Source organism: Molothrus ater, chromosome 8 (genome assembly GCF_012460135.2).
Source record: "Molothrus ater isolate BHLD 08-10-18 breed brown headed cowbird chromosome 8, BPBGC_Mater_1.1, whole genome shotgun sequence".
Lineage (NCBI taxonomy): Eukaryota > Metazoa > Chordata > Aves > Passeriformes > Icteridae > Molothrus > Molothrus ater.
In genome coordinates, this window is record NC_050485.2 from 26,350,321 (window position 1) to 26,374,903 (window position 24,583).

The following is a 24,583-nucleotide window of genomic DNA, read 5'->3' on the forward strand; positions in this document are numbered from 1 at the left end:
TTTTAACTGTTGTACCATGAGCATGATATCACCCCAGGAATTATTTCTGTCATGCTCATGAAATCTATGTTTAGGCATTTGTTTTATTAGGGACCTTTTTATTTTTACATTCAGTGATGCTTGATAGAGATTTGAAATGTTGATGAATGGTTGAAATTTTTTTTGCTCAAATTCAGGAGAGTAGAGCCCATTCATTTGTCAGCCACATATCTTGTTACTTGCTGTCATTCCAAGCAAAAATCATTAATTCAGTTTGTAAAAATGTGTTTTTCCCTTAGAAATTGGTTCTGACTAACAATCAGCTGACCACCCTTCCCAGAGGAATTGGTCACCTTACCAATCTGACGCACCTTGGGCTCGGAGAGAACCTTCTCACACACCTTCCTGAGGAAATTGGTAAGGTCCTCTTGTCTGGTTTGGTGCAGTGTGTCTGGACAAAGCACATATCATAGCCAACTATTTTGCCCATGAGTAAAAGCCACAAAATTAATTTGAAACTTCTAGATATGTGCAGCCTGATGTAAAAGATGTGCCATAGGAACAGCTCTAGAGTGATGTGCAGATGAAGAAGGCATGGTTTGTCTCTTGCATCATCTTTGGTGAGGAGCCATTACAGCTGCTCATCTTATATGTGCCTCAGTGTGAGAAAAACCTAAAATAATCTAAACACAGAGCTTTGTAATTTATAAGCTCGTGGAGAGAGTTTGCTGTGGAAACAAACTGTGGAATTAAAATCAGTAAGAACATTTTAAATACCATTGTAGGAGTACAGTTTGGTTATTAAAGCTGGATGTCTTCACAGATGAGAGAATTGTCACTTATTGTCAGGTGTGGCTGTTTCATGTATCATGCTATCAACTGTTTTCTTCTATAGCTTCTCCTTTTGGTTGGTTTACTATGCCATGAGTCCTGCCTACTGCTTTCTCTTGTGAAAGATTAAATAGTCTCTTAGGTTATAGGAGATGTTTATGGTGTATAAAATTGGAAAGTGGGGAATATTTTGGGGAGGACTTCTATGATTTTGAAAGGAGAAATGGAAGTCTTAAAAAGAAATTACACTGTTTTCCAGCTTCTGGTTAATCTGTATTGTAGTATATGTAGAGGCAAACTGTAAAATTTTAATTCAGGAAAAAATTTTCACACTTCTTAGTTCCATTTAATAAATTCATAAGTTAATCTTTCTGTGCAGAGAAGTCACACTCTTCTGCTTTTTTACTGTGACACATGACAGTTATGTGGTTTCAGGTCTTAAATATATGGTTTCTAATTAGATAAAAGGAATGGCATAGATATTTTTAAAGAGAGACTAGATCCTGTATAGCATAAGTATTTCCTAGGTCCTTTTGATTAGATAGCTGTTCCATGTTGCCTGCACTTGCATAGCTCGTGAATGGCTATGGTGAATTCCCTTTCAGTTCTCTTATTCTCTATATTTGTAGTTCATTTATTATCTAAAGGAGATGCCCCAATGGATATTTTTACAGGGAAATTAAAGCAAATTGGTTCTTGCTTAGGTACTGGTGAACAGAACTTGCTGTGCTTGAGAACAGGAGTCTCACTGACTCAAGGTTCTGTATAGGGAAGAGTCTTCAAGTGGACTCAGAGCCTCTGTCTAAAAGTTAGAAACTGCATGAATCAAAAAGATACAACTACTACTTACTATTTTATTTTAACCAGGTACACTGGAGAATCTGGAAGAACTGTATTTGAATGACAACCCCAATCTGCACAGCCTTCCCTTTGAGCTGGCTCTTTGCAGCAAACTGTCAATAATGAGTATTGAGAACTGCCCGCTCAGCCACCTTCCACCTCAGATTGTTGCAGGAGGACCCTCCTTCATCATCCAGTTCCTAAAAATGCAGGGACCATATCGTGCCATGGTCTGATGCTCATCGACTTGTCCAATACACTGTACAAAATACAAACTGCATTAATGTTGTAATTGTCTGTATATGTATATATAATATAATATATGTGGTTTATATTATATTATATATATATAAATATATAAATAATATAAAAAGGCAAATTTAAGACTGCATTATGTGTTTCTGCTAATAGAGGAATCATAGCCATTTAGATTTTTTTTTAAATTCTGTAAAAATGCTTGTCTAAGTTTTCTTTGCTGAACTTGATGGAAGTTGTCTGAATAATCTGAAAATGCCAGTTCATTTAAAGCAATTGCCAATGAACTCAAAGTTTAAATTTAAGGGACAAAACCAGTTTTGCTTAGATTTACTTTCAGTTAAGAGAAATGTATAACCTTTATATAATGAACTTTTCTGTTCCCCCCCCTTTTTTTTTTTGTGTTAAAACCTGAAAGGGGCTCGTCCCCTGAGGTTGGTATTTTCTTTTAACTTATTTTGAGATTTGAAGCAAATGGTGTTTTTATATTGTTTACAGTCAGAGTAAATCACTGGATTTTGTTTTATTCTGATTTGCTCTGTTTTAATCAATCATATCTAGAGTTTATATGCCTCTGCTGATGAATTTTTATCAACCAGTTTGTATACTAAAAACATACTCATCAGAACAACTGGCAGGTGAAAAGGATGCAGTCAAAACAAAAAGAAAAGAAAAAAAAAAGCTTGAATTCCTTTAAATCTTGCTTCCCTGAGTTATCAGTTGCAGGCATAACATATCTGAACTGAGCCTTTTGCAGTTGGTCTTTTCTAGCACAAGTAAACCTTTTCAGATTGGTAAAAATGTGGAGTATCCTCAGTGAAGAGCGGTTTTCATTGTGTGAAGTAACAAGTCCATGAGGTCTAACAGTACAGTTAAGTGACAAGGAAATAATATATATGTACATTTTTATTACAATGTTGAGTCATAAACTACAACAGGCAATTTTAAGGATTCCTTATAGACCTTGTACAATAAATGAATGTGTCTTACTTTTAAACACTGCAATATATGTAAGTTTTAAGGTTGGTTAACAATGTACTATGGTTTTATATCTTGACTTGCCTTGTACCTCCTTCCATTATGGAACTTCTGTGTCCAAGCACAATATCTTCACACTGTGCTGTTTTGCTGCTGAACTAAATGCACTTTTCCCCACAGCTGGGGCACTTGCTTCAAAATATTCAGTTCAGTATCTTGATTATTCTTTTTTAACTTCATCCTATCTGTTTCAGTATTAAACCGATCTGTTAAAAAAGAGGCACCTTTTTCATTTGTGCAGAGATGTTGGTAGCTCAAGAGAAACACTGTAAGTAGTGGACATTCAGTTTTATCATGAATTTCTTGGCTGTTTAGAAGGCAGAAGATGCTTCAGGGAGATTTTCACTATTGCTGCACTTGCAGTTGTCCTTTTTCAGGAGGGTAAGAACTTGAGGCAGTCACATTCCATGGTTATCCAAGAACTGTTCTGTTTATACTCACTGGAATTGCTGCTGGGATAGTGTGACTTACAGGGCTGTACCTTTTGCACAAAATCAAATCAATGGATGCCATGGGAAATCTGTTCCACATGCAGAAGTTTGGGAATATTATTTCTGGCTTTCAGGTGTGCTTATTTAGACATATTTCCTCGATCTGCTTGCATTTTGTTTTGTTGTATGTCTTTTCATTAACAAGGAGTAAGTTTTAAATGGAAGGCAGGTGGAGATATAAAACCTTAGAGGGCTTAAACATGCTGTAAAACTATTGTAGATGTCACTGGATTTTACTAAGTAATGTTCTATTCTTTCTCACACACTCTCTCTGTCGTTCCCCCCTTCCCCCTTTTTTTTTTTTTTTTTTTACATCTACTGTAGCTTTTCAGTTTAGACTTTAGTTTATAAAAGGCTAGTTCCTTACAGTTCTGCCTGAGTTAATCTTTCTCAGCACTAAGGTGTTAAAATATGAAGATGCTGAAATGCTTAGTATCAAGACTGTAATTGAAATTCTGAATATACTGCAAAGTCCATGTTTTGCCCTCAGGTCCCTAGGGGGGAAACTGGTTTGGTTAATATGCTTCCTTAAAGCAAAAGTGGCGACCCCTTGTGTTTCCAAACGTCTTGGTCTCATTCCCTGTCTGCTCCTCAATCCCGTTTTTATAAGAGTTCAAGGGATTGAATTTGTTTAGTTTGTAAATATGTTGATTATTCACCTTGTTAAGGTACATGGTTAATGACTGTATGATTGGAGCTGACCCTCTCTCACATAAATTCCCGTGGAGAAGTTGGCTACCAAAATAGTGCTCATCACACTCACTTAAAAACAAGCTATTCTTTTCAGTACACTTATAGGAATAAATAAAGCTATGTTTTAATTCATTACTATATTAAAAACAGGATATTTTTTTCAAACTATCTTTGTACTAGTATGGTTGTTGCAATGCCAGATAATCCTGAGCCCTGTTTTAGGCGTTTAATTTTATACACTTTGAGGTGAATGCTTATTTTTTCAGTGTCTCAAGGGAGATTTGAATAAGAGCAGTGTGAGAGAAGTTCTGGTGCAGGAGAAATCAAGTCAGAAGAATCTGAAAAGTTCTTTAAAATGATCTGCAAGTTTAAAGCATTAAGTATCTGGCACAGATTGGAAATACATGCATATAAATCCATGTAAGTACGTGGATTTATATCCAGATCTATACATAGATCCATATAAACCCAGCCATTTTGATCATTTAAAATAGTCTTACCTCCTGAAATAACAGACTTTTGCTTTTCCCAGGATGCTGGATTATTAACTGGTGTAGATTCTAGATGGTTTTATTGCCTGGTGACATTCAGCTGAACACACATACTGGCTTATACATGTTTAAGAATTTTATTTGCCCATATCAGTTAAAGTATGAATGGAGAGAACTTCATTCTGACAACTGTATGTATACATAAATACAAAAATGTATTTGTGTATGTATACATGTATGAAAGCATAGACAAGGTGGAGAAATAAATTATTTACAGCATTTTTGAAAATAAGATTGAGAAACAAGTGATTCCCAGATACTTGTATTAAGTGTTTATTCTCCTTGCCATACTGAGGGAAGTAATTTAGAACTGTTATTGAAAAATATGACAGTCTTACTTTGGGTGAAAATCATGACCTTGATTACTTGTCCATAGCCAAAATATCAATTTTTTATGTGTCTGTGCCTGTGTACATACATACTCATGACTCATAGACACTATCCTGAATCATGCCTTGATTTAACAAGCTAAATTATTATAAATTATGTAGTATTATGGAGGTCTGGAAAGGTATAAAGCAGATCAGAAATTTGCTAAACCATGAAAAGAAGGAACAGTTGCTGTTGTGACTCATGTTGGTCACATATTGCATTTTAATTTACTAAATAGGATTTTTTTTTATAATTCCTTGCAAAAGTTTTTTAGCATAAGCCTTTTAAAGTTTTGTCTCTTGCTGTCCCATGTTCAAGTTTGGTACTTGGATTGTCTCTCTGGTTAGTGCTTAAACCCATTGTGTCACCTGGAATTCATGTGTCATCTTCAATCTGCAGAGATTGAGAAATCGTTTTTATTTAACAATTAGAAAGCTTTGAGAGGTTATTTTTCCTCCCTTTTTTTTAACCCAAAAATAAATTAAACTTCTAAATCAGCACAAATCCATATCAGGAGACTTGTCCTATCTGGATGCAATGAAGAATTTTCCTGTCAGCGAAACACATCATTTTTATCAAAAGAAACGCCAAAATAGCTTCTAGTTAGAAATGTGCAGTTGGTGGTAATTTGCACAATACAAAGTTCAAGGAACAGTAAGGATGATTACAAACAAATTATAGGATCTAAAAATGGGTTTGTTTTCTCATTAGCAAATATCAAAAAATTATGTTTATTATTATTCTGATTTAGATCTTAACCAGGACTGCACAGGACCTTTGCTGTGGAAAAATATCAGACCACACTAATTTTGTGGTTAAAAGCTAAGTGAGAGTGTAAACAGTCTACAAAAATGTACTTTTAATCTGAATTATTGTAATGTTGTTATGTCTATATAAAAGATTGCCTTGCTTTTTTATAAGAGTCATTCTGTATCAATGCATTCATTATAAATAGTATATTTGTAAATAAGCTGCCACTGAGTCTTTTCAAAGTTTTCTAGTATTTCTAGTCTGACATTAACCTGGATGTAAGTCTACTTTTGCAGCACTGCAAATTATTAAGAACTGTGTTCTCTTTATATATTTATCACTCTTCGAAAGATCTCAAAATATAGATTTTCATGTAGAGCAATTACAGGAAACTTCAAAAGTCGGGTGATAGTAACTTCTTTACTCTGAGTCATGTAGACTGGAGACCTTCTGTACAGCAAATATTGGTAAAAAATTTTATACTCATTTTGTTATGTTTTAGTAGGGCATGTAGTAAAAAAATCCCACAGCCTTCTCTCTGATGGGGAAAATAAATCTTGGATTTTAGTTCAAAATGCATATCAGCAGCAACAAAATTAAAGTAGGTATAGAATTGTGATGCCTAAAAGACAGACACCAGCATTTAATCTTCAGGTTTAATAACAGACAGTATTGCCAGGCTGCCATGGCACTGATTAAACTGATATCTTCCAGCTCTGTCAAGCTCATTGCATAGACTGCTTCAAGAAAGTCATGCTTACATTGTGCCCTACAAACAAACAAACAAACAAGAATCCAGTGTCCTTGGAAGTCAGAATAGAAAGCCCTCAGGAGTTTGGGCATGAGGAAAGAGGCAGAGGACTGCAGCTGGTTCCTTAAAAAAGCTGGAACCAGCTCTCATAGTGTGCAGCAGTCACTCGTGCAATAATGAGTGCTTCTGTCATTTCATCAGGTCCCTGCTGATTAAAATCAGTGGAGACTCTGATCAAAATACCTAAATTTTGGTCTTTGACGTGAGTCAGTCCCTGTAACCATAAGTGATGCCACAGTCTGAAAACAAGGCAGTCTCCTCAGCAGCTGGCACTCCTGTGCTGTGGTGTTGGACCCCCTGCCACCCCCCTCTCTGACAGGGCTGTGCAGATGTGCACATCAGCATGTGCAGCTCCTCTGCTGCACTGCTCAGAGCTCACCAACCACTGTTGGAAGGGCTGGCAGAAAGGAAACAGCATCTGCATCACTGCATTTAGTAGCCCTGATAGATAAAGCAAATTCACAGAAGAAGCTTTCTTTTTCCTTTTTCTTTTCTTTTTTTTTTTTTAATTTTACATCTCTGTGTATTTCTTACCTCTGCAACATCCTGTGTCCAATAATTCTACAATATGATTATGTGCTGGGTGAAAAAGTACTTCCTTTTGTTTGTTTTGAACCACGCCACCTTATTTCATTTGGTAACTCCTAGTTCTTGTAGAACTAGAAATTTATGAACAGTTTTTTTCCTGTTCATCTGCTTTTTACCACTCTTTAAGGTTTTGGGTTTATGTCTTAGGGTGCCAAAGACAAACCAAGACAGTTTATTTTCATAAATGGCAGCATTTTTTCTCCAAGTCATGGAGTTCTAGTTTTTTAGCTTCTCTTCAAACTAAACCTCTTCTATTCTCTTCAAACTAAACCTCTTCTATTCTCTGATAATTTCTGCTGCCTTTCTCTGTGGTTTTCTAGTCCCAGCTCTGAGTCTTTTTCCTGGTTCATAGCCTTTAGCAACCTCTATTGTTCTTTGTGTAATTCTACTTTGTGAAATAAAAGTACAGTTCTGTCCTGAAAATTAAAGTTGAGTGGCTGATAAAGTTTAGTACTAAGTTCTGGTGAGGAATATTCCCACTAGGCAAGGACCAAATTAGGATTTATACTTCAGATGCAGGCCACCCTCTACTGTAATTAAATATTTCCTCTGGTTAGCTATAACTGTCTTCCATCATCTCTTGCAACTAGGTATAAAAACCAGAATTAATATGAAATTTCTCATAGTGTGCTGATTTAAATAATGCCAGGATTTAGAATACTCTCTTCATGCTAGTAAGAGTTCATTGTTTTGGAAGATGTGACTTTTGAATATTTCAGCTGACTTTTTTAAAGTGTCAAAGCCCAACATTTTCTGAAAATACTAGGAAATTTCTGATATTGCTTTTTTTTTTTTTTTTGAAAGAGACTGCACTGGTTGGGTTTTTTTTTCTTCCTTGAAGTCTTTGTAGAAAGCTACATAAGAAATTCACATAGAGAAGAAAAGGAATCTTCCCTGACCCTTCCATGACAGGGAGCATCCTGCCAACAATTGGTGTCAGCCAGAGCCTGGCAACCACCTGGACTGGGGGGAGCTTTCAGGTTGTGAGTGCTTTTTGTTCAGATGGTTGAAGTGAGCACCCCCCAGATGAGCCTGGCCTCAAGAACCGTGCAATGTGGCTCTAACTGAGTGAAAAGTGAAAAATGTGTTTTGTTTCTGCCACCCCATGTCCTTAAGGCTGTACAAAAGGCCTCAGCAATATGCAGATGGTGTCTTGTGTGTCTCTGGTGAGACAAACAAATGACATGTTTGTGTCATTAATCCAGCCCAAGTGCTTCAGGATACCCAGTGTCCCAGCACTGCTCTCCAGTGACAAGTCCTGCTCCACTGCTGGGAGTTGAGCATTTTAGATACCCACTGTATGTTTAGTGTACAAATACTGCATAAAATCTGAACACTGGGCAGCTCTGTAGAGCATAGCTGGTGCTGTGAACTCTGTGATGGCCATGGTAGAAAAAGAAGTGTTAGAGGGCTGGAGATGGTTAACTTTGATACAACTGGCACAGGCTGAGTGCCTTGAAAGCTAATTTGTTTCGTTTTCACAATCCATCTCAGTCAAATAAAATACATCATCTCTTCGTTCAACCCTTGCCTCACTTCAGATTGTAAGAGTGGGAGATAATTTGATTACCAAGATCAAATGATGATGTTTTAGAGGAGGAGCCATCTGGAGTTTCTGAGTGAGCAGCTGGCAGCCTGGGCTGCATGGTTAATGATCTATGTGCCTTGCAACTATTTTTTTCTGCTGCAAAACCTTTTAAGAGTCTTTAGAGATCAATCTACCCCACTGCCTCCAAGTAAGATGCTATCTGCAAAATTGCAGACAAGTGTTCCCTTTTAAAAGCTCTTTCCACAACACCCTCCTTTTCCTTTCTATTAGTATTTTTTTTTGTTGTTAAGACTCATAATGAATCCTTAATTTGCTGTAGTTTGGTGCTTAGCTTTGCTTGGCGTAGTAGTAGCTGCTTTGCATTTTGTCCTGCATTATTACAGCTGTACTGCCTGAAGTGATTTCCAAACTTCATGTGGTCAGTTTTAATGGAAATACATTTTTTCATTGAAAATCTTCAGATGTTTGAAAACAGCCATGGTAAAGACAGTGCAGTAAAACTCTTCTCTCTGTATGACCCAAGGTTTTTGGAAGCCTTTCATCTTTTTTGGTCCTTGCCAAGTAATGTTAACTGAGTGGGAAGTTATAACTAACTTAGAATTATCTATCCTTGCCAGAGCAGCAGCAGGCAAGAAATTTAACTAGGTATGGAGCTTCTGGTCAGTGAGGCAGCTCTGATTGCAGGCTTTTTAATCATCTCCATGTCAAGCACTTCTTTTTAGGCCTGCCAGGCATTTCCAGTCTCCCCAAAACCTGCATCAGACAGTGCCACATGGTTCTGATGTGGGGGACCAGGAGAGAGTCCCAGCAGCACCAGGAGTCAGAAGTTTGCCTGGAAAGACTGAAAGGCACTGGAGGCAATTCCCTAAAAGCAAATTGAGCCAAGTGGAGAGTGGGTGGTACCCTGCCAGCCTCTCCTGATGGATGCTGTTGGTAGGCCAGGATGCAGCTCCAGGCACAGCCAGGCAGGCAGGAGAGCACAGCCAAGATTCTTGGGTCTGTGGCTCCACCAGATGGATGGTCCTGAGGCCAGGCCACTGCTTTTTCTGAAGAAGCTTTTGAAAGCTGGGGAGGGTTGATGTCACTTTAAAACAGAGCTCTATCTGGAAGTAGCAGAATCCCCATGAGAAGGAGGGGCTTTTCTAGCATTGCTTCTTTTTCCCCCTGTGAGCTCTTCAACTCCCATCAGCTCTGCTCTCAGCCTCTCCACTTGTGCTCTTACCTGCCAACTCTCCTACTTCAGATTTCACTCTTTGGTCAGCAGCCAGGTATCTCACTCCCATGCCTTCCACCCTGTGCTGAGCTGAAGTCAGTGGAGGAAGGCAGGGAGAGCAAAAAGATGGTGTAGGACCGGTGACTTCTGCCCCATGAACCTGCTGGTGCAGCCAGTTCTTCTGAACTTGCTTTGTGTTGGTTATGAGCCCCTTTTCTCCAGTTCTGTTGCAGAATGGAAACACCAAGAGAAAAACAGAATTTGGGAACAGATGGCTGGGAGAGGAAAATGAAAAGGATGGAGCAGCTGCACATGACACAGCTGTGCATTGCTGTACAGCTTCTCTGTTGGCTCCTTGGACACAGCCAGGTTTTTCTATTGTGTCTCAGAGTCCCTGTAAAGGGATTGATGTCTGAGTACTTGCCAGATAAAAGATTTGGCTTGGGCTACATGTCAAGATTCAGAAAGGAATGAATTTTGATTAAATGGCAATTCTGTAGCAAATCTGTGCTCCAAACCATTTAGGAATGAGGATGGATGGTTTAATTTTTGAAGTGACACAAAATGCTTAACAGTCCGGTAAAGAGTTCTGAAATATGTGTAATGCTTAATAATATTCATCACTTCTGCTTTAGGAAAACCCACATGCTTCCACAGTTAAATTGTTATTGAAGTATTAATAAGAAAATGACATTCTCATTTCATACAGACATGTAATTCCCCAGAAACGTTTAAAAATTTACAATTTTAAAGATATTTGTTGAACTTGCCACAATTGCTTTTTACCATTTTTCTTTTGCTCTGCTTAAGGAAAACTGAAACTGGATTGTAGTGAGGAATTAATGGTGATCTTCAGTGACTTCAACTCCAGAGGACTTTGCTGGCCTGGCAGGGTGTCCCAGTGCTTAGGGACACAGGGAACCCTCCTAGGAAGGACATGAGCCTGGTGGCTGGATCAGAAGGGCTCCTCAACAGAATGGTTTTGAGGTGCTGTCAGTTAAAGGCAGTTGCATTCGCAGTGAGCTGCCTTTCTGAAGATTTGGGGAATATTTTTAGCCTAGCTAGAATGAAAGGGTGCTGAGATTTCACTTATGCTGTTTTCCTGTGCGTGTCTGAGGACACTGGTGCTATGCCTCTGGAAGTGCTTGGATGCTGTATGGCAATTTCCCCTTTGTGGTTGCTGCCCAGCAAATGGCTTGGCCTCAACAAGTAGAAAGGGAGAGTTCAGGATGGGTTCAGTGCTCCCTGTCTGGGGAGCTCCAGTGTTTCTCATGGATTGCTTTACCTCTCACTCCTCCTGCCCTTGCATTTCACTGGCTCTGACAAGCTGAACAGCAGAATATACATGAAGGAGTAGAGGTTGCTCCTTTCCCTTCCCTGAGCTATGGCTCCCATCAGGTTTTCTTGGATGGCAGAGGGTGTTAAAGACATTGAGCCTTGTGAAAATGGGGATGGCATCCTGTGTTGATGGGAGCATTGACCTCCTGTATCCTTCATCAGAGTGCAAAGACAAAGTTGTGGCAGAAGAATCTGGCATTGTTCTGTTCAGAGTTGAAAATGAGTTCTCAGGAAAAAAAAGGAAGAGTTTGCTGCAGCAGAGAGTAATGCTTACTGACATGTGCTTGGTTTTCTCTTACACTTCAGGGAATGACATGGATTATTTTGCTCTTGAATTTTGTATGGCAGGAATTTCCCTTGGTACCTAGGATGCTTCCAGGGAAAAGGAAAATCTGAGTTGAAAAAGTGCAAGTGGAGATAGAGTGCTTTACTCAGCCTGCTTTCTCTAAGTGCTTTGTCCTAATTACACATTACCACCCTTGATTCCCAGATAGGGTAAATGTTTCCTGGGGAGAGAGCCAGTTTGTATTGCTGAAAAGCAACTGACAGTGCTGAATAAGCAAATACATCAAAAGCTGGCGTTTAAACTTAATTTGAGCCTCTCAGGGAAAAAAACAAGTTGTACCTTGCTATCTGTAATATCCCTATGCAATATTCCTGTGACTGTACCTTGCAATCTGCAATATCCCTGTGATTGTGCCTTGCAATCTCCAGCATCCCTGTGCAATCTGCATGGGGTAATTGTCTTGTAGGCAGTGTGGGAATGAGCACAGTAATGATGATGGATGCAGAATCTGCAAACCACTGTGAGGATGGAAACTCTGGCCCTGGAGAGAAGAACCCTTCATCCTCTGCCCACCAGATGAAGATTGTTCTGCTCTGGTTTTGGCTCACCTGGCTATCACCACACAGGCCAGGAAGGTGGTGGACCATGGACCAGCTGGAGTTCAAATGTGGGGCAGCACTTGGCTGTGCTCTGGGGGCTGAACCTGCTGTGACCTCCCCAGTCTGGGTAGTCTCCCTGCAGGCAGGTGCCCTCTCCTTCCCTCTCATGGAGCAGATGGTGTGCAAGCATTCCTGCCATGCCAAGTGCTTTGTGGATTGTGGCTGGGATGTGGAAAGGAGGCCTGGCCTTGGTGGAGCTCTCCCCTTTGGCATGGCCTGATGGCAAAGGGGCAGCACAGGGAGAAAGCAGCTCTGGAAAGCTGATGAAGGCAAACTCTTGCCAGCAGCCCAGGTACTTGTAACACCCAGCTGAGTCCACAGTGAAGGTTTTTCCTTGGAGGTATGTGTTCCTTTACACCTTTTTTCCCCCTCTCACTGCACCTCTGGTTAATAACTCAGCTGAGGTGGGAAAGGAAGTCTCAACTTGGAAAGGCTCTGCTCATCATGACATCTTTTCCTGGGGGCTTGGCTCAGCCTGTGCTGGGTTTGATTGCCAGGAGAGCTGGGTTTGCCCTGTCTGTCCCCTTGGGAGCTGGGGCCCTTCTGAGGAGGGGCTGGGGCAGGAGAAGGGGTGGAAGAACTGCTGCCCGTGGGAGAAATTACAGGAGCCTGTGGGCTGCAGCCAGCATGGGGACAGTGGGGACACAGAGGCACAGGGTGGCAGTGATCCATCTGGGAGGGGAGTCAGCCTGTGCAGAGCAGTGTTTGTACAGGGCTGTGATTTAGGACTGGGGCACTTGCAGGGCTCTGGGTGCTGCCTCTATCCCCCTCTGTGTCCCCAGCTGAGGCAGCTGATCTAAGCACACTCTCCTTCCAGAGCTGCTGCAGTTCCTGGATGGCTCCTCGGTGTTATTTGCTTTTGCCACTAGATGGTGAGGAAAGGAGTGAGGGAAAGCACGGGAAGTCTTGCTGTGTTCCCTGGCGGCCTCGCTCCCTGTAGAGCCACGCTGATGTGCTCTGCTTTCTGGGAACCCAGCAATTTCAGGCAATTATTCCCTGGACGTTTTATACAGCTCAGCCTTCAAGAACTGCTGCTGCCATCCTGACTCTTTGATCTTTTTAACTCCAGTGCTGCCACCCTGCATTGATGTAGACACGGCAAGCTGTGTTAGACACAGATGGCAAAGCTGCCTGACACAGGGATGTACAGAAAGCTGTCTCCTGCTGTAGCAATTGACTTTGGTCTGGTTTTTGAAGAGAGTCTGTGATCTGCTTCCCCTTTCCCACGAGGACCTGAACCTGCTGTGAGACCCACACCCTGGCAGGTGGGAATTGCAATCCCTGCATGGCTGCTCGCTGTTGTGCCATCTCTTTTCAGAGCTGTTTGCTTCACTGGAAGCTTTGCTCTGGCTGTGCAGAGGAGTTTGGGGATGGGTGATGGACCAGAGAGTTACAGCTCACCTGGGCTCTCCTGCCTTCGCAAGAGGGGTTGAACAAATGCTGGTGATGGCAGCCCCTGCCCCAGAGGTAGCAAAGTAGATCATGGAGAACGGGGAGGGAAAGGGCAGGTGCACACGTTTGGGCACTGGGGAGTGGAACTTGAAGGAATGAGTTACTTCTCAGCTGAGTAACTGAATGCCAGCATCTCCCAGCTGGGAAATTAAATGCTTTAAAGGGATGTGGTCTCAATTTTGTCTTAAACACAGGCTGACTCTGCTCATGAAGGGGAGCTTGTTGAGCTGCAGAAACTTTATTGCTTTCATTCAGGGAAGGTTGTAAGGTGCCCTTTCTTCTCTCTGAACCTTTCTTCTCTCTGAATACTGGCCTGGGTGCCACTCTGCATGCCCAGGATCACTTGCTTTTCATAGAATCATAGAATGGTCTGGGTTGGAAGGCATTTTAAAGGTCATCTAATCCAATCCAACTCCATCTTCAACTAGATCAGGTTGCTCAGTGCCCCAACCAACCTGACCATGAGCACTTTTAGGAATGGGGCAATCACCACCTCTCAGGGTGAGCTGTTGCAGTGCAGGCTTGGAGAGCCATTCCCTTTGTGACTGGCTGGAACACTGACCTGCTTGCCCTGGTTCCAGGAGTGTGGAAGTGCTTCTGGCTTGGTTATTTCTTGCTGGGCAGTGCTGCTGAGGGGAGTCTTTGCATGGGAGCAGATCAGGGAGTGTCCACAGGAGCAAGGCTGTGTGTGGGCAACCTCCAGGCAGAAGTGGGGCCAGAGGCTGGGGAGTATCACTTACCCTAGGTCTGGCCAGGGCTGGAAGGATTTGGCTGTGTTTCCACTGTGTTTTGACTATGTGGTCCTTAGGTGTGGAAAAGCCCACTGTAGTCTGGTTCAGGGTTTTAAGAGAGGCAATGACTCGGTCCCCTGCGTGAGACAGTGAGCAGTGTGGAAGGTCCCTGCAGTATATTAGGAATGGTTCATAGACGTTTGGTTTATTTTTTACCATGTTTCCACTGTTCTTGGCTAATTTCAGTGGGATCTATCATGGGAGCTGGCACTCTGGGAAGCCTGGGGAAGGGAATGGAGCTGGTCCCCAGCACTGAGGGATGGCCCCCTGGTGTTTAGTTCTGGCCATGTTGCAGGATGCTGTGAGGAAGGAGAAGTCCCAAACAGGGAACTGAATAAAGAAAACAACACTTCATAAATACACATCCACTTTTTGCTTGGCACAGAGGGGTGTGTGTGTGTGTGTGTTATTTGTGGGTGCTGCAGAGAGAAAATGCACATTTCCCTCTCCCTTCTCCCACAGGCATTGAAGTGCCTGAGGGACACAAGCCAGTTACATGCAGGCAGCCAGGGAGGTTTCTTGTGCAGCACTCCTCCTGCAGTGCTGAAATGAGCCTTTTATGTTCCAGAGGCCACCGTGACACTAGGCAGAAGCAAGAGGGAAAATACTGAACAAATAAACCAGAGGCTTGCCTGAGCACTATCCCCATGTCAGCCTCACCCCCTGACTCTGCCATGCTATAATCTGTAGCATGGAAATGTTTCTCTTGGCTGTTGGTTTACGGCTGTGCAATCAAATCTGGTAGTTAAAATCCTGCTGAACAGGGCAGGCAACCCAAACAGCAGAGGAAAGGCAAGCAGAGCTTTCAAGTTGTTTGTAAAAAAACCACCTGAGGAGCAGGTGGTCATGCAGCATCCATCTTCTGCTGTTTTGAGCCAGCTGTCTGCAGATGTGGGGAGTAAAGAACTGCCACTGTAGGTAATATTCAATGTGTCTCCTTTCCTTCCCCTCTGAACATCTGATACCATGGCAGCATCCCTGCTCTCAAGGGGATTAGGTGCTAGCACAGACCACTGCTGCTGTATCCAATTCCTACTGATTTATTCAAATAACTTGGAAAAGTACATCCAGCAGCTGAGTTCAGAAAAACTCTGTTGAAAAACATGCCTGGCTCTTCAGGAGCTATTGCTGTGAGATGTGTGAGAAGAGCAAATCCCAAGCTCTCAAGTGCAGCAGGGGTGGGGAATAGGAAGGGCTGTGGGTCTGAATGTGTGTGGGAAGAAATGTGCCTGGGATCTCAAAGCAGCTGGAAGGGTGGCCACACTAGACAGTTTTTGAATTATTAGCAATAGAAGGAAAATAGGAATCACAACATTTGAAACATCTGCCTAGAAATGAATGGTGTACTTGCTGTATTACTTTGCAGTGGCAAAGCCAGGTTTGCCTGCAGAATGTCTGTGCCTCTTCCCTGATAGCTCCTATGCTGTTTTTCCTCCTGGGGTTAACACAGTAAAAGGGAAAACCCTATTTTTGTGTGAGTTGGGTACCTCTTTGCTGGCTTGTCCTGGACCTGCAGGAAAACTGACCCAATTGAAGCTGCTGTGAAGGGCTACTCATAGCCCAGAGGGGGTCATGAGCCATGGGATTTCAGTGCCTTAGTCCCAAGGGTAACTGAACAGTTAGTAAGGCAAATCCTCCTGAAAGACACCCTGCTTTGATACATTCAGGCAAGCCCAGCAGCATGATCAAAATACACAGCTACAACAAAGGCTTCCTGCCATGGATATGCAAATATTGAGAGCAGTGCAAATCACAGACCTCATGCAAAGCAAACTGTGACTGCTGTTTACCTCTGGTGCACAGCACCCACAGCTACAGGTCTTCCCTCTTTTATGCTTGTGTCAAGTTGCTCCTGAAAGCTTCTGCTGAGCAATAATTTCTGCACCTTGTTCCAGTGGTTGCCCCTTTCATGTGGTCCCCCCAGGAGTCTGCCATGCCTTGACATTATCTTAGGTTTGTCCAGTTTCTCAGGCCTGAACCAGACTGTCTAAAAAGCAAGCCTTGGTTCTTTGCTGGTATTTTTTAAATTTTCCCCTGCCAGAATCTCACTGCTTTTTTGGAAACAAACAATTCCTGGGGCTGCTTGCTCAAAACACACATTTTGCAGCTTATTACCATAGCGATCTTTCCCAGAGATTCTCTCTCCATATGTGGATTGCTTCGTGCCGTGAGCAGCTCCCAGACTGCGTGAACGTTTCTCGGCTCCTTCTCCCCGAGAGGCAACAGGGGCGGGTGGTCCCAGTTCCCCGCAATGTAGACAATGCTGGAAGTGATGCTGGAGTCGAGGAGTGGAAGAGATGCATAAACATGGAGGCAGCATGCCTAATTAATGACCTGAAACCAGCTGGAAAGGTCAGTTTGTTTGCGGGGGCCGCGCTCCAGGCACGCGTGCTGAATGCGAACTTGGCCTCGGAAAGGGCACAGCTCCCTCCCGGGATGGAGGGAGGAGGGGGAGCCATCACAGGAGGCTTGACAGCCTTCAGCCTCACTCATTAGTGTGCACCCAGGCCGGGATGGGTCTCTCTTCAGCCTCACTCATTAGTGTGCACCCAGGCCGGGATGGGTCTCTCTTCAGCCTCACTCATTAGTGTGCACCCAGGCCGGGATGGGTCTCTCTTCAGCCTCACTCATTAGTGTGCACCCAGGCCGTCCCCCCTTGTCTGGCGAGCCCCATTCCTCGTGGGGTTCTGCTGAGAAGCCAGGCTGCTTTCTGGGGAAAGGGCAGGCTCCTGCAGGTCTTTGGTGTGGGATGCTGCAGAGAACAGGCTGTTTTTTCTGGGCTGTCTTGTCAGGCACTTGTCGACTGAGTTTGATCTGCAGAGTCTTATTACTCATATTAACGCTGTCAGCAGCACGCGTGCAAAAATTGAGCGTCTGGATGCAAACGTCAGGGAATTGATATAAAAATGTTCTTTGCTAGCTGTTCTTTGTCCCCGTGGAACTTTTCTTTACAGTGTTCCAGGGGCTAAAAATTCAAGTTTCTTGCCTAATCCCAGGGCTCTGGGAGTTAAGGCTTTATGAATATTACAAATTATCATCAAGCTTGGTATAGACTTGTAAAGACAGCTGTCCTGTAGGACAAGGTTGCCATGGGTTGTCATGTGTGATCTTCAGGGTACATGCCAGCCCTTGCAGTTTCTGACCACCCTTCATCTCAACACTTGGGCAGAGCCATGAGATAACCTGCAGAGAAAATCAAGGGGAGACAGCATTACTGAGTCACTTTGCAGACAGTGCTGGGCACTGCTGGTGTCAATAAAATCACAGAGATGTCACACGCACAACAATGGTGGCAATGAGAGGAAAGTGCCTTTGATGAGGCAGGTTTTCTCCCTCTCTGAGATGAACACAATGTCATCCCAGCTGTTCCCCACTTGCAGAGAGCTCTCTTTCTAATGGTGTTTCTGGGACAAACCCTTTTCTTCAGGCCTTTGGCCTCATGTTCCCAGTTTGTCCCAGCAAACTGAATTGATCAAAGCTGCTTTTGCCATGCAGTGGATCAGGAGCAACAGTTGTTGGTTGTGTTTAGCTTCAGGCAGACTGAGGGTGTCTAGCCACAAAAAGAGACAGAAAATCTGTCCAAAGGCAGCTGATCATGCTTTGTCATTTAAATTGGCAGTCTGTCTGTGTTGGGGAATGCAGAGAGCATGGGGGAAGGCACCATCCCAGGTCTGAGCAAAGCACCTCAGACAGTCCCTGGTGGCCTTAGTGAAGGTGAACTGTTGGAACTGGGATCAAACTGATCACACAAGGGGTTGATCATGCAGGCAGGGCACAGCCTGCACCCTTCCCTGTCTGGGTCCTTCCACCCAAGCAGTGACCAAGGCAGCTTCTGCCAAGAGTGATGAAGACTCTTTATCAGAGGAAGACCCTCTGCCAGGCAGAGCAAGGCATCTGCAGAGCACAGCAGTCCCCTGCAAGCAGCAGAAGGCAGGAGGTGTTTGCAAAGTCCAGCACATCCTTGACCTCTCACCTGGCCTTGCCATAGATTTAGGTGACTTAGACCTCTCATCCTTGCAGTGAAATCTGGGGTTGTGTACATCACATTTACTCTCAGACAAAGATCTTTTCTGTGGGAATGCCAGTCTTCTTGGGTTCAGTTTACAGGTTTTAAGTTACTCTCTGCATTTTGCCCTTTTCCCAGACACACCAGTGCAGTGGGCCCTGCACTCACTTGCTCAGGTGATGGGATTCCCCCTTTTTCCCTCACTCAGCCCTGTGCCAGTCCCAGAGGCTGTGTTCTCTCGCTCCCAGACCCTGTCTCTCCCATTCCTGTTCCCTCTCTTGGGCGTCACTGCTCCTGGGCCTGGTTTATAACACGGTGTGTGCACAGGGACAAAGATGACAGGCTTTCCTCCCTGAAGGCTTTTCCTCTTGCAGAGGAAATCGGTTCATTGGCCCGAGCATTCAGCACGACGATTGAGAGCAGCCTGTATCTGGAGCACCAAGTGAGCATCACTAGAACCATCTGAAAAGAGAGAAAAGAGGCAGTGAGCGAGGGATCGGGGCTGGAGGCCATGTGCTCTGCAGGTGAGTGATCTGTCCGTGCTGGGAGCGGCAGTGTCAGGGCTGGGTGGGATACCTGGAGCATCACTACTGCTCCTTAGCTGTTACAGAGCTTCCATGCTGCTGCTGCAGCCCCGCTGCTACCGGGGAGGCTTTCCAGGTGTGGGGCAGCTGCCCGCCCAGGCCTGCTGCCCCTGGGGGACTGCCAGGAGCGAGTGTGCTGAGCCTGTGCTGTGGCGTGGGGCGGCCGTGGATGCCCTTGCAGCGAGGCTGAGCCGGGCTGGGCTCGGTGCGGAGCTGCTCCATCCCCGGCTGCCGCGCTTCCCCGTCCTCCTCCCCTCGGCCGTCGGGAGCTGCCGCTCCGGGTGCAGTGAGGCGCCGCGGCCGCCAGGTGCCACTGCCCGGCCGCGCTGCCCGGGGCCGCGCCCGCCCCGCGGGTGCCTCCGTGCGCCGGTGCCTCCATCCCCGCGGTGCCTCCGTGCGCCGGTGCCTCCATCCCCGCGGGTGCCTCCATCCCCGCGGGGCCCCTGCCCTCGGGGCCGGCAGCTCAGGCCTCCCTGGCTGACTCGCGGGGCCGTGCGGAAAGCGCTGCCCTCGGGCTCCCAGCGAGCGCGGCCGCACACCGGAGCGGAGCGCAGCCCGTCCGTTCCCCGGCGCACAAGCGGAACGGGGCGGCAGCTTTCCCTCCCTCGCAGCCCGGCTTTGTGCTTTGTGCATCCCCGGCCGGGCCGCAGAGCCCGCACGGTTGTCGCCTCCAGCCGCCCCTCGCACGCCCATCCCCGGGGACAGTGGGGTCCGCTCCGCGGGGCCGCTCCTCTCTCCGGGCGGGGCGAGACCGTGGGATGGGGACAGCGTGACAGTGGGTGCGGGTGTGTGCGGGGAGCGAGCGGGTGTGCAAATACAGGCGGTGCCAGCGGGTGCGGAGTGAGCGCGGAGCGGGCGTGAGCGCTGAGCGAGGGGCGTGTGCGGGGGACGCGGGTGTCCGTGTGGGCGCGCGGTGTGCGAGTCGGGCTGTGTCTGTGTGTGTCTGCCTGTCCATGTGTGTCTCTGCCTGTGTCTGTGTGTGCGTGTGCGCGCACCGGGGGCAGCTCCCCACGTGGGGCTGACGCGGCAGCCCCGGCCCGATCCGGGGCTATAAAGCCGCTCAGCGGCGAGCGAGGCAGAGCAGCCGCGGCCGGCTGCAGCTCCAGCCTCGGCCCCGCTCCGCCCGCCCCGCCGCGCTCGGGGGTCCCGGGGCAGCGCCCAGCATGCGCCGTGCCCGCCCGCAGCCCCCCGGCCCCCGGCGCGCCGCTCTGCCCCGGCCCGCGGCTCTGTAGGAGCGGAGCAGCCGCGCGGAGCCGGGCGCGGCGCGGGTGGAGCCGGGGCGAAGGGCGGGGGTGTCCGCGCAGCCGGGGTTGATGTTTAACCTGGAGCGCCCGTTCACGGAGAGGGGCCACTTCTTCTCCTCCATGGAGTACCAGCGGCAGCTGGAGGAGGAGGAGGGCTACCCCCCTCCCGGCACTAATGGGACCTTCAACGACAGCGGGGCCGGCCCGGGCTGGGACGCGCCGTACCCTCTGCACACCACCATCACTCTCATCAGCCTGGCCAGCTTGCTCATGCTCTTCACCGTCTTTGGCAACGTTCTGGTCATCATCGCTGTCTTCACCAGCCGGGCGCTCAAAGCCCCCCAGAACCTCTTCCTGGTCTCCTTAGCCTCAGCTGACATCCTGGTGGCCACACTGGTCATCCCCTTCTCGCTGGCAAATGAGGTGATGGGCTACTGGTACTTTGGTAAAGTGTGGTGTGAGATCTACCTGGCCTTGGATGTGCTGTTCTGCACCTCCTCCATTGTGCACCTCTGTGCCATCAGCCTGGACCGGTACTGGTCCATCACACAAGCCATCGAGTACAACCTCAAGCGTACCCCGCGACGCATCAAGTGCATCATCTTCATCGTCTGGGTCATCTCGGCTGTCATCTCCTTCCCACCACTCATCTCCATCGAGAAGAAGAGCGGGCAGCAGGCTGACCAGGGGGTGGCAGGGTGCAAGATCAACGATGAGAAGTGGTACATCATCTCTTCTAGCATCGGCTCCTTCTTTGCCCCCTGCCTCATCATGATCCTGGTCTACATGCGCATCTACCAGATAGCCAAGAGGAGAACGAGGGTCCCACCGAACAAGCGGGCAGAGCGCCCCGAGAAGAAGCAGAATGGCTTGGCTGACAAGGAGGACCTGCCAGCCACAGCACAGCTCAACGGGGAGAAGGCAGCAGGAGGCAGTGGCGGGCAAGAGGGAGAGGTCAACGGCATAGACATGGAGGAGACCTCTTCCTCTGAGCACCAGGAGAACAACCAGTGCAAGAAGTCGGAGAAACCATCGAGAGGAAAGACCAAGACTAAGCTGAGCCAAATTAAGCCCGGGGACAATTTGCCCAGGAAGACAGAGGAGGAGAGGAACACCAAAGGGTCCCGCTGGAGAGGCAGGCAGAACAGGGAGAAGCGCTTCACCTTTGTGCTTGCAGTGGTGATCGGGGTCTTTGTCATCTGCTGGTTCCCCTTCTTCTTCACCTACACGCTGATGGCCGTCTGCGAGAGCTGCTCCGTGCCCGACACCCTCTTCAAGTTCTTCTTCTGGTTCGGTTACTGCAACAGCTCCTTGAACCCCGTCATCTATACCATTTTCAACCATGACTTCAGACGGGCTTTCAAAAGGATCCTCTGCAGGATAGAGAGGAAAAGGAGTGCTTGAAGGACCCTTTGCTACCGGCAGGACTAACCAAGACTTTGTAGGAGTGTAAAGTACGTCTCTCTTGGGCTGTGCTTGCATGGGATGGTTTCCTTCAGCTCATGAGCAGGAAGCCTTTAAAACCTGAGATGAGCCTGTGGGAGCACCGGGCAGCAGCAGTGAGGAGCAGCAGGCAAGTGGAGGTCCGAGCTGTGGCATTCAGCTTGCCAGGGGAGGATGGCCTTTGACTTGCTGGGTTTGTTTTGTTAGTTTTTTTTTTTTCTTTTGCCAGAATCTCTCAGTGGATATTCTCATGACTGCTTAGTTTGACTCTTTAAAGGCAAACATCGTGCAGCTCTGTGAGATGAACAACAAAGAGGGAGTATGCCACACCAGAGGTGTTGGCTTTTTATTTTGTTGTGTCTTTTTCCCCCCTGTTGTATATGTAATGAATTTTGACCCCCTTGTAAAATAGAGTATTGTATTCTTGAATTTGATGTCTTAATTTTTGTAAGGCAAGCAGCTTTGAAACTGTGAATGCTTTAATTATCTTTGATACCTTAAAAGTCTTTCTTTTCCTACCCCCTGCAAAGCCCCTCAAAACCACTGACCAACTAGAGCCATCCTCCTACCTGACAGTTTGATAATATTACCAAAATTCCCAAATTCCTGGGTTGGTTTTCTTTGGTTTTTTTTTTTGGCTATAAGCTTAGGATCACCTCACCAGACTGGCTATTTTTGTTGCTATTTTTTTAATGTCATACCTGTTTCTGTTTAGTTTCTGTGTTGCCAGTGACACAACACAGCTGAGATGGCACCTGCCATCTCGCTACTCGTGAGAGCAGAGCCTGACGGAGCGGTGGCTTTGCTGTGCAGGCAGGGATGTCCCAGGCAACAGGGACTGTCTCTCCCTTGCAACGTGAGCCTTGGCACCCTGCCAAGCTCCCCAGAGTTAATCTTGTTTGATATTATACTACTCTGCAGCACTGAAATGTGTTCGATGCTCACTTGCTTCCTCCACCTCAACTGTAAATAGGTAACGTTTCAAAGCAAACAGCAGGGCTCTGCATATCATGTTATCTCATCTCTGCTGATTTGTGATGGTTTAACTCCTGCAGGATTTCCTGCAGGGGGGAAGGAGTTTGTGCACAGTGGCCATTCCTCTTTCTCAATCAAGAAAGAGTTCAGTTTTTAGCCTGCCAGTCTCATCTTTCCTAGGAAATAGGGAAGCATCCCTCTTTGAGTCTTATACAAGGCAAAACTCTGAAATGGGAAACTTAACTTCCAGTTTCTCCATTATTTTATAGTGTAATTAAGCTTTTTTTTTTTTTTTTTTTTTTTTTTAATCCAAGTGTAAATATTGTGAGATTGGAGCAGGAGAGAGAGTTAATACTGCTTTTACACTCTTTCCTGAAATGGCTTTCAGCTCTTTGTGCTAAAAAAAAATAAATCCAAAACAGAAATGGACAGAACAAATATAACATCCTTGTGCCATGAATAAATTTCTGGAGAACATTTATAGGAAAAACTTTTGATTTAACACAATAAATAAATGAATCTGCAAGTCTTTTAATGTTAGGAAAACAGCTTTATCAAATGCTGACTAGTCACAGAAATGGTTTGGAGAAAGCAAAGTTTGTATACATTGAATGTATAAATGAATTTGCCTTCTCTTGAGTTGTATGGTACACAGGAAGAGACTTTAAAAATACATTTTTACTTTTGGGAAGTGTTTTGTTGATTTTGCTCTCTCTTTTGACTTTCTAATTAACTCCAAGTGTCCCTGGATGCATCTTGGGACTTGGAGAGCAGTGTTTACATTCACTTGCATTTTCAGAACTGAATCCTCAAGAGGTGAGGAAAGCAAATAAACTGTGCTTTAATGTAAAAAAAAAAGCAACAAAAACAAAACCAAACCACGAGCAGAAGTTGCTATAATGGATGATTATTTTTATTAAATAAAAAAGCGTTTACAGATCAAGTGTGAAAATCCTCTGAATAATGTTAGCTGTTTTATTGTATTGTATTTTATTTTATTTTCTGAACTGTTCACGGAGCTGCCGGTAGCTTTGGTCTTGCCATTTTTTGAAGAACATGCTGGGAAAAGCACTCGTGTTGTCTGAAAGGGATTGTCAGCCCAGGTAGGAACAATGCCTCTGTTCATTATGCAGTGGCATAATAACAAATGAGTCCTTGATATTTCTTGGGTATTTCCACCCCCCCTCCCGTCTTTGTGCCACGGGAAGGGCACTCATGTGTTTGTTAAAGAAAAAGAGTGTAGGGTTTGAGGGTGTGATTTGCACCCTGGGAGTGCAGCCTGGCACTGCTGCTGGGGACCTGCCTGGCATGGCGCTTGCAGCCATTGGGAGGGTTTTAATAATCAATTTGCAAATGGGATTAGAAACAATTAGGCTGGGAGGCAACATTTTGTGATATATGCAGGAGTGTCCACCTGAGTGGGCCTTTGTTTCCAGAGCTTGCTTGCCCTTCCACCAGTGCTGCCAAGACCCCCCCTAAAGGAGGTGATGGGGGAACGTTCTCCCACAGAATGTGGAACTGCTGGTGAGAAAATAAATAATCAGAGCCCCGTGTGGGAGCTGCTGGCCTGGTGGCCCCACTCTGCCAGTGCCCCAGGGCTGCAGCTGGAGGTGCTTGGCACGGTGATAGGGGGCCAGGATGTGCAGGCAGCATCTCTGCTGCATGTAGGGCACCTGATGGTGGCCCAGAGATGAACATCTGGCTCACCTCATGGTGGCCTTTGCAGGTCAGGGGAACTTGTTTTGGGTAGAGTGTCCTGCTCCCACTCTGCTCTTGGCTGACCCTGATGGCCTGGGAGGGTTTTACAAAGCAGATCCCGTGGGAGACTCTGGGTCAGTTCCTGG

At 45.8% G+C, this 24,583-nt stretch overlaps 2 protein-coding genes across 3 annotated transcripts in view; both read left to right on the top strand.

Annotated features, from left to right (window-relative positions):
* Positions 1-6,020, top strand: part of SHOC2 (SHOC2 leucine rich repeat scaffold protein) — a 62,862-nt gene extending 56,842 nt beyond the window's left edge. For both annotated transcript variants that reach the window (XM_036385561.2, XM_036385560.2), the window contains 2 exons: positions 279-396; positions 1,678-6,020. In XM_036385561.2, coding sequence (XP_036241454.1) covers positions 279-396; positions 1,678-1,886 — 327 coding nt within the window. In that variant the 3' untranslated portion in view covers positions 1,887-6,020. The remainder of the gene's footprint in view (positions 1-278; positions 397-1,677) is intronic.
* A 14,200-nt stretch (positions 6,021-20,220) lies between these two features.
* On the top strand, positions 20,221-23,682 carry ADRA2A (adrenoceptor alpha 2A). The gene has a single exon (XM_036386208.2). The coding sequence runs from the start codon at positions 20,391-20,393 to the stop codon at positions 21,723-21,725; it is 1,335 nt and encodes a 444-aa protein (XP_036242101.1). The 5' UTR covers positions 20,221-20,390; the 3' UTR covers positions 21,726-23,682.
* The last annotated feature ends 901 nt before the right edge of the window (positions 23,683-24,583 follow it).

Coding starts and splice junctions, on each gene's coding strand:
- ADRA2A (XM_036386208.2), top strand. CDS start 20,391: ATGTTTAACCTGGAGCGCCCGTTCACGGAGAGGGGCCACTTCTTCTCC.